Below are 10,343 nucleotides of genomic sequence, written 5' to 3' on the forward strand. Positions count from 1 at the left end.
ACCTGTCATTCTTGACAAACAAAGGTAACGTTGTAAGAGGCCGCGGTCTGGACGGCAGCGGGTCACGGGGCGAAGAGTGGGCGTTCATAGATTGAACTTGAACAAAATTAAAGCTCGCTTGTCGCTGGTGGCTGGAATGTGACCTTATAGGCTATGCACCACGTAGGTAGGTACGCGTAATTAATTACGTTAAGTTGTAATACTGCTGCGTTACGAAAACTACGTTGTTAGATACCGTCCGTGTCACTCATCCTTATCCTTATATACTAGGTATACTAACTTCCAAAAGCTACACTACGTACTTTATAATTTCATTGGATAACATGAAAGCTAAGTGTCAAAGCTTCACACGATAAAATAAAAGCAGAATCATATTTAAAAACGTATATTTATGAAACATAATATACTTAATCATTTAGCTTCCACTTCACGTCACGCTACAGACTAGGACTACATAAATCACTTGGCCTTTTTACCTTTCTTTTTCTGCGGTTTCTGTTTACCTCTGGGAGCCTTGTTTCCCTTCATGGACTTGCCCTTCTTGCCGCGGCCCATGGTCTTCTCCTTGGCCTTCTGCGCGCGCAAATCCTTCTTCATGCGACCGTCGACCACCTTGTAGTGGCCCTTCACCCCGGATGGCCGCTTCATACGTTTGGCCGTCGTATGTTTCTTCGCAACTACGTACGTGACCTTTTTCTTGCCATCTGTCTGCGCTTTCTTGTACAGCGTCCTTATTTGCTGAGATTTCTCCCGTTCAGACATTTCGGCGTTTTCAATGACGGCCTCTACCTTCTTTTTCGCGCGCTCCATCTTTTTAATCATGCGCTTCTTCTTTCTAGCTTTAGCTTCGACCACTTTCTTGATTGGCCTAGTGTTTATGTCTTGTAATTTAGTTTTGTATTCCTCTGTGTATTGCTGTAATAACAAAAGACTTTAATTAACCACTATGTTAACAAATGACATAAAGAATGTATAATTAAAAGTTTTTTTTTGCCAACGTGAATCGCTAAAAGGAACAACAATACGTAGTTTGTTCTAGGTCACGAATTGCATGCCGAGGGGCTGAATTTGCTGGCACTTAGCCAATATATAACAAAGTCATATATCTAAGTCGAGTACTTGGGCCAGTTTTGAAACAAGCGATTTACTATCACGATGTTGTTAATCAAGCATACCGATTGTAAGTGTCGTCTATCAGGTCTCTCTTGAACTTCTTGGACGTCACGATCGACGTGCCGAGGGCTAGCGTCTATGCGTCCATTATGAGAGTCATTCTAGTATAAAAGAGTACCTACCTCAGGCACAACAATCTCCTTCTGCATATGTTTTTTCTCGTCCTCCACGAACCAGTCCGGCAGATTCTTGTCGTTGAACGTGTATCGATTGTAAGCGTCGTCTATCAGATCTCTCTTGAACTTCTTCGACGTCGCGATCATGGTGCCGAGGGCTAGCGTCTCTGCATCCATTTTGAGAGTCTTCTTAAGCCTTTTCAGTTCTGAAAAGTAGTAACAGTTTGAGGTAACATAAATGAAAAGACGATTATTTTTCGATCAAGCATAAGGTACCACGTTCGTTTTTGTTTCTATAGCGCCAAGAATCGACACCGTAAGCGTAAATTATGCGGTAACCCAAAGTTGACAATACAGTTACCACAAAACATATAGCACCTTACAAGCAAAGAGAATTGATTGTACGTAATAGAAAAGTAAAGTCTAAGAAAAAACGTGCCCCTTAGTTTGACGTCCAAAACAGATGGCGCTGTACTGCCATATGTTTTGCGGTCACTGTATTGTGAAACGTCAACTTTTGACAATCAGATAACTCTAACATCGTTAAATTCGGAGAACGAAATTGTCTTATATTTTACGCATCTTACTCGATCAATTTATTTTTAGTACAAGTCACCTTCAACTATCAAACTCGGGGGTTCCTTACCTGGGTCCTGTGAAACCACTTCAAAGCCGTCCTTTTTGCCGCCCTTGCCCACTTTCCCAGTAGAGGGCGCCACGTTCTTTTCCACCTCGTACTCGCTGTCTGATGACTCGTCGTCATCATCATCATCATCACCACTCTCCAAATCAGACTGTTTCCTCTTCGATCCTCTACTTGGCGCATCATCAGTTTCCATCAGCTCATTAGCAACTGTTTTACCTTCAAAAAAAGGAATTGATAGATATAATTTTGTTTGATAAAGTAACCCAAAAAGTAAAAAAAAACGTAAAGTAATGTAAAATATTGCCGCCAATTTGTCATCTGATAGCGCTAGAACATTTATGATCACTAGATCGTTTTTAAATGTTAGCGCTAGACATATATTCCAGTTACCGCATAACGTACCCTACAGCGCCATCTGCTTCAGCTGCCAAGTTTACTGCTACAATATTTTGCATTACTTTACGCCGTTTAATATTTCTATAAAACTGGAAAACGAAAACTGAAGGATCCGCACTACAACCTACGAATTGCTGACACTTTAGTAAGTTCCGACCGTGAAGTGGCAGATCATTTTGAGCGGTTTTTCTCGAATATCCCGGTAGAACAACAAGATCCCTTAATTCATCGCCAGACGTCGCTGAAGAAATTTTGAAGACAAAAGTGGCAGAATGTACAGAAATCTTCAAATTTTCGTATGTCTCTCCGAATATAGTTCTTAAGACTTTTAGGTCTTTAAATTTAAAGAAAACAGAAGATCTTTGGGGCCTGTCTGTCAAAGTATTAGATTCCATTATTGAGTCAATTACACCATACTTAGCTGAGATTTTCAACAGATGCATTGATGCTGGAATTTTTCCAGATATTATGAAACATAGCAAAATTATCCCTCTGTTTAAATCAGGAACAAGAACAGACCCCACGAACTTTAGACCGATTTCAATACTACCGGCATTAAGCAAAGTGTTCGAGAAACTTATTCTGAATCAACTATTGTCACATTTCAACAGAAACAAACTGCTTGGTAGCAATCAATTTGGTTTCACCAAAGGTCGATCAACTACTGACGCCGGTGCGGTACTTCTAAAACACATCTTTGATGCCTGGGAAAAAGCTCAAGATGCTGTTGGAATTTTCTGTGATCTGACAAAGGCATTTGATTGCGTTGATCACGAAAATTTAAAGAGAAAATTAAGCCGCTATGGGATAAAAGCTAGTGCCCTTGACCTGGTCTCATCGTACCTTTCGGATAGAACTCAGCGAGTAGTTATTAATGGAACTCAATCGGCGGGGTCCCCGGTAGCCCTCGGAGTGCCTCAAGGTTCAATTCTTGGTCCCTTCCTGTTTTTGGTATACATTAATGACTTACCAAAAGTTGTGCAAGATAGACATGATATGGTGTTATTTGCGGTGTACTTTCGTTTGGGCCAAATACCTTTCGCCAAATTTCACTTCCCAATAAACTTATCGCAATAGTTTCATTTCCCAAAGGAACCTTTAGCAAAGTTACACTTCGCATATAATTTATTCGGTCAAATTATCACTTAGCATGATTTTACTTTGTCAAATGTTGTTAGGACAAAAAATTATTTAGCAAACGTTTTTTATTGGCTAATATTATATTCCAAAAAAGCCGTTAAGTGGGTTAGGTTAGGTTTGGACTGCGATCCTCACAGAACCGAACAAAAGTGGGTTAGGTTAGGTTAGAACTGCGAGCCTTACAGAAACGAATTGCTACTAGAAAAGTGGGTTTGATTAGGTTAGAACTGCGATCCTCACAGAACCGAACTGCTATCAGAGAAGTGGGTTAGGTTAGGCTAGAACTACGACCCTTACAGAAACGAAATGCTACTAGAAAAGTGGGTAGTGCACCATCTACATTCTACAATAATCTTTCACCGGCCCCCATAGAAATCGGTTTTTTTCTTAAAAATTATAATGTTTATGGTTCAACTAATCACATCCGTATGCGTAAAACATAACCAAAATGATAAAAAAACCAAGGTCGGGATTAAGTATTTCAAATAAAAGCAAAAATAAATATCCATTGGTATGTAAATTGTATGCCATGCAATATGTTATGCTTAGTGATACATTTGACTAAATAATACTTGGTAAAATGAAACTTGTCCAAGTAATTATTTGCTAAACAATAACATGCCAAAAAAGACTATTGCTAACTGAAAAATTGCGATAAGTTGTTTTGCCAAACATTTTTTTGGGAAACATAGTTTGGGATGTGATACTTTGGGAAACGTTTTTGGCCCATTCGTTAGTAAACCGTTATTTGCAGATGACACTTCCCTTATATTTAAAGTGGACAGAAAGGAAAATAGCTTCGAGAGCATTAATGACGCGCTATCTACCATAGTAAACTGGTTTACGGCAAACAATTTGCTTTTGAACGCCAAGAAAACCAAATGCATCAAGTTTACGCTACCTAACGTCAAGCAGGTAAATAACAGCAAGATTAAAATAAAAGGTGATACGCTGGAATTTGAGGATCGAACTGTTTTCCTGGGAGTCACTCTAGACTCCAAACTGCAATGGCATGCACATATAGGCACTCTGGCCGGAAAACTTAGTTCAGCAGCCTATGCAGTGAGGAGAATCAAACAGCTAACAAACGTAGAGACGGCCAGGCTGGTATACTTTAGTTACTTCCATAGTGTTATGTCGTATGGAATTCTGTTGTGGGGAAAAGCGGCAGACATTCAGACAATATTTGTGCTGCAAAAACGAGCTGTACGTTCCATCTATGGACTGGGCGCTCGAGTATCCCTAAGAGAGAAATTCAAAGAAGTTAACATTCTTACCGTTGCATCTCAATACATACTAGAGAATATTATGTATGTTCGGAAAAACATCCACGAATTCAAGGTTAACAGTGATATCCATAACTATAACACTAGAAACAAACATAAACTTGCTGTGCCCGCCCACCGCCTCCGTAAGGTTAGTACGTCTTTCGTCGGGAACTGTACACGTTTTTATAACAAAGTCCCCACTGATGTAGTGAATTTACCACTTCACAAATTTAAGTCGCACATTAAGCGCTTCTTGTTAAGTAAGGCGTACTACACTGTAAATGATTTTATAAACGATAGAGAGCTAAGAGCTAAATAAATATTGTTTTTTTTTTACATTGTGAATTAAATATGCTAGTGTCCAGTAGAATTGACACATGAGACAATGATGTTCTCGCTTGATTAAATTGTTTAATTTAATTTTAGTTTTGGACACTTGGAGACCTTATACATCTCTAAGTATTTATTTATATATTTTATTTTTATTTTTGATTGTACATACCTATATTTTTAATGTTTCTGACACTTAGAGACCTTTACATCTCTAAGTCAACTTAGGCTAGTAATTATGTGAAGCTATACTGTCTTTTTATGTAACATACGAGCACAAAATGCCGTGTGGTAGCTTGAACATGTCATGCTCTCTTAAAAGTCTTTGCTTACGGTGGCGTCGTTGATCGGGTCGCCACTTTCCCGAATGAAGGTTGAGGGAGGCGATGGCTGAGATACGCGTCATACTCGTGAACGGGTGCTGTTTGTGGAGACTGGTCTGTTTAAGCTAACACAAGCTATTATACTTAGTAACTTTATTTTTATTAATTAATTACAGTGAGACGCCTCATTCTGCTCTCGTATGTTTCTTTTCTCTTAATGAATGTATTAATTATACAGGATATTGACTCTTGGAGACCCTATACATCTCTAAGGATAACTTGATAAACTATATAATCTTATAGTTCTGACACCTAGAGACATTTACACCTCTAAATATTATAGATTTTTTTTTGTGTTTTGTATCTGTATTTTGTATGTAATTCGACATTAAGAGACCATATACATCTCTTAGTAATTGTAATACGTTAGATTGAATTGTTAGTTTTATTTTATAAAATTGTTGATGTTATTATTTTTGCTTGTATGTAAATTCAATGTTGACGTGTAAAAGTGCCCTTGTGGCCTATTTGCTGAATAAATGTTGATGTTTGATGTTATATTCCTTTGTGCATCCGAAACAGTTTTATTCGTAGAATTCATTATTTTTCTAGCTATAACATCCATTTATAATGCCACAAAAACGGAAAGGCAATATAAAGCCAAAATACACACCATTCTCCTTATACGTCTCAGCCAGTTTATCCAGATCAACACCTTCGTCATCCTCCTCCTCAATATCTTTGAAGACATCCTTCTGGAACCAGAGCTCCGCCTTCATGGAGCGCTTGGACACCGGGTCTCTGTTGTCCAGGTCCGTCAGCAGCGGATTATCCTTGGGGATTGTTTTCCTGATTGGCTTGCTGTTCTTTAATGTGTTTAGTTTTGTTATCTTGTCTCTTTTCTTTGACTCCTTCTCTTCATCAGAAAATGCTGAAATATTTTTTTTATTATTGTGACAGCAATATGCACTAGCAGCTCATACTGCAACTTCAATTTTAGTGTGCAACCGCGTGTGATTATCACACTGATGCGGATCTTTATCAACTGGGAAGACAGCTAAATAAAATGGCGGCGCCGCATGTGCTTAACCCTTTACCAGGCTGACAGTTCCAAAATGACAATCGAATGTCGGTCTTACTCATTTGAAAATAGATCACATGTTTGAAAATGCCGTATGTGGGAAATCCCTTAGCCTGGTTAAAAGGTTAAGTAGCCGATCTATTGCTAAATGTGTCTATTCCGTATAATTCGTTTCAACAATACTAAAATGGTCAAAACATCATAGAATATCGCAAAAAGTTATTAAATCAAATCTAATTTACCTAATGTTTCCTTATCATTTTCCTCATCAGTATCACTTTCCATTTCCAGTTCACTGTCAGAGTCCTTATAATAGAGTCCCGACTTGTCCAGCTTTGAAGCCTCCACGTCATACTTCACGTATTTTTGTTTCATTTTGAACTCTTCATCGGAATCAGAATCGGGGTCTGCCACAAGATCTGGCTGCTGGTCTATTGTACGAGCTAATTCCTGAAAATATATGTTTGTATGTTTATTTTTAAAGCCGTTACAGACGGCCGCACCAAGGTCCCGGTCCGTTGCATGTTCAATCGTGTTTAAGGTAGTCCGCCGTACGTCCGTATAGGCGGCTATAAGTGAGAGCGAAAAAGAGGTATTTGGACCGCACCAAGGTCGCAATCCGGTGCGGCCGTCTGTAAACACTATAAACATGACTAATTAATTAAATGTACAAAAAATCTATATATGATCCTAAAATTGAGTTTTCTCTGAGTTTCTTCAGTATAAGAATAATGAAAATGTCACTCACGTCAGCATTTTTAATGTCAGAAAGCCTGAACATGTCATTGCTCTCAAGAATCGGACCGTCATCTCCCTTCAGAACCATTTTCAGGTTCATTTTTTCTGCCAACTTCTGCCTCTGTTTATTCAATTGTTTCCGCTTGCGTTTTGACTGGCGACGCTCCTCATCCTGAAACGATTCAAATAATAATTAATTGATTAAAGGAGTGTATAAATATTCCTATTACATGTCAGGAGCACAGAATTAATTAATCCGAATAATTACGGTGCCGTAACTTGAGAGAGTGGAGGTTTGAAAAAATCGTATGGCTTTTTTAATAGAAATTCATCAATTAGAATCCTGATTTTTTTAATTTTGCTCAGTAGTAAAAAAACATGCCGCAGGTCAAAATTGCACTTTAAAAGTTTGTTATAATTTATGCAAAAAAAAATGAAAGTTGCTTTTAAAAGTGCGCAATTTTAATTTTTGAGGGAACTCATTGTTTTTTTTATTAAACTTACAACAAATTTAAATTAAAAAACATGACCTCCGCAGTCCCAAGCAGGCACATCCATATCTCTCATGCTTACGCTCAGTGAGAATGAGAGAAGAACATGAATCTTCGGGGATTTATTGGTGTGATTAGCAAGGATCTTTTCTTGTTAAATATTTAATCAGTATGTTACCAAAGTAAGTATAAGTTTAGTATAAGTATTAAGTAGTTTCATTTCAATTTTAGTTTAGTTTTTAAATGTTTAGTTCATAGTTAGTTTTAATGTTTTTTTTTTGTACTTATTAGTTAATAATATATTGTTACAGTATGTTACCTGAAGTTCAGCAATTTCAGTGTCAACAGCATTCTCTTCCTTTTCCTCTGCAGGTTCCTCTTCCTCTGCCTCTTTGGGTGTATCTTCTGTTTCCTCTTTTGGCTCCTGTATAACAACAAATCAAACATTGAAAATTAATAAATATTATGGGACAATGTTTATACATAAATTATGTTTGTCTTCAATTAAGAAGGTGAAATTGAATAAAACCGTTGGCTGAAACATTATTCTTGTATCTGTTTTTAATGATATGGGGGTTATATTATTAGTATACGTAAAAATGTCATATGTTTTTACCCCTCTGAACACAAACTTTAAATATAATATGATGTTTACCATTATGTTGTAAGAAATTACCATTTTATCAACATACCTGAGAAGTTTTCAATTCCTTCATATGCTTTAACCAGCTCAATAGAGCCTTAAGGTCTTTCCGGCCTAAAACCTTAATGTCTTGGCAACATATCTTTATTTCTGGTGTTGTCTTAGGATGCTCCTCTATACTTTTATCATCTATTACAATCTGAAACAACATTTACAAATTCAAGTTGCAGTTTAAATTTGATTAGAAACTAAGTTAGGTTTCAAATTTATGATTCAAATATTGATTCATAAAATATTATTTATTATCTAACAATACAACTTATGTTGTAATATGTATATAATGATTCACCACAGGACTTAAGCAGTGTGAAGGCCTGTCTCCATATTGCGTGGCAAACTATCAAACGCGATCTGATCGAGTTGCCTCATGAACCAACCCGGTATCCATTGCGCGCGGCTGCCTCGCGAGCCATAGTTCGATAGTTTGCCGCGCAATATGGAGACAGGCCTTTATTCAGTAAGTGGCAATACCTGTGAGCAACCCTGGAGAAGATCTAGCGGATCCTCTTTTCCCATAAACTGTGACACAAGAACCTTGTGGTGTGTTGTGTAGTCATTCTCCTTGTAACCCTCGGCCTTAGCCTTTTTCTGCTTCTCGGGGTGCAGCAAGTTTGTGTGCTGTTTCTTAACAATTTCCAAATCCTCAAACACATATTTGGCATCAAGGAACTTTGGGTCAATGGTATCAGGTGCAATATATCCTTGACACACTACGAAAATTTCAGCAGATTCATTTCTTGATGCTTGCGGTTTGGTAGCATGCACTTTTTTAAAGAACTGCTTCAGTACCCACAAGAGTGCATGGTAGTCTTTAGATCTGAATACTTTTGTAACAAACCAACCGCCTTCTCTCAAGAAATGTGTGGCCAGCTTTAAAGCACTCAATGTAAGAGTAGCTTGCTGATATGCATCATGGAGCCAGTTAAGACCCACATTCGGTGCACCGTCGTGCAGCACTACATCAGCTTTCCATGTCTTTATCTCCTTTTTGATAGCAGTTTTACACTTCTCAGTTGTGATATCCTCAGTGAGTCCTATGCATCCAGGTACGGCTTTGATTGGGAACAGATCCACGCCGATAACAACACTGGATAGGGGCATATTCTGATGCGCCACTTGCATCCACCCACCAGGGGCGGCACATAAATCGAGACATACTCGAGACTTTTGCAAAAATCCAAATTTTCTGTTAAGTTGTATAAGCTTAAAAGCAGCTCTGGAACGATAGCCTGTAATTTTGACATTACCAAATTACTATCAATATAATACTTTACACTAAACTTTGTTGTAACTAAAACAATGTATGATGTAGTACACTAGTTTAACAAGATTGATAGCATTTACATACCTGTTTCCTTAGCTAGCTGATAATATTTATCTTTACGTTGTTTTCCTACTTTTGACTTTTTGCCCATGGTTTCAGCTTATTGCCATTAAATAAATAAAATATACAGCACAAACATCAGACAGGTTTTAGGTTAGGCATGAATGTTTTGTAGGTTAAAAATTTGACAATCTCGTCCACATGACGGCTCGGTTCAATTTGCACTACTAAAACTTTGATCTTCCCCAGCAAGCAATTTTAATCGCTTGGAGGCGCTCGTGAGCTTTCGTGTTCTTTTTAAACTGTATTCTGACATTTAAACGGTCCAATATGAGGTAAAAGTGTATTCGGAGAAGGAGATGTATTTTATAGAAATTAATAATACATGTAAATAATGACAAAATGAAGAATCCTTATAACCAAAAATATAAGTAACATGAGAAAGAAATATTAGATCGGCTTAAATTCCATCATAAAGTTACACAATATTGAATCAGAGGGGCTACCGCAAAAACAGAAATTCGCAAATTGCGGGGATCTTTCTCTTTTACTCCAATGAAGGCGTAATTAGAGTGACAGAGAAAAATGCCCCGCATTTGACGATTTTCGATTTT

The 10,343-nt window shown here is 37.7% G+C and overlaps 1 protein-coding gene across 1 annotated transcript; it reads right to left on the bottom strand.

Moving 5' to 3' along the window:
- Positions 1-371: 371 nt before the first annotated feature.
- On the bottom strand, positions 372-9,920 carry LOC134792873 (pre-rRNA 2'-O-ribose RNA methyltransferase FTSJ3). Its single transcript, XM_063764306.1, has 10 exons — positions 9,754-9,920; positions 8,877-9,634; positions 8,395-8,544; positions 8,022-8,126; positions 7,222-7,383; positions 6,716-6,923; positions 6,066-6,323; positions 1,936-2,151; positions 1,296-1,495; positions 372-915 (listed from the first exon to the last, which is right to left on the bottom strand). The coding sequence occupies exons 1-10, from the start codon at positions 9,818-9,820 to the stop codon at positions 460-462; spliced, it is 2,580 nt and encodes an 859-aa protein (XP_063620376.1). The 5' UTR covers positions 9,821-9,920; the 3' UTR covers positions 372-459.
- Between the last annotated feature and the right edge of the window lie 423 nt (positions 9,921-10,343).

The sequence above is a fragment of the Cydia splendana genome, chromosome 8, assembly GCF_910591565.1.
Source record: "Cydia splendana chromosome 8, ilCydSple1.2, whole genome shotgun sequence".
Lineage (NCBI taxonomy): Eukaryota > Metazoa > Arthropoda > Insecta > Lepidoptera > Tortricidae > Cydia > Cydia splendana.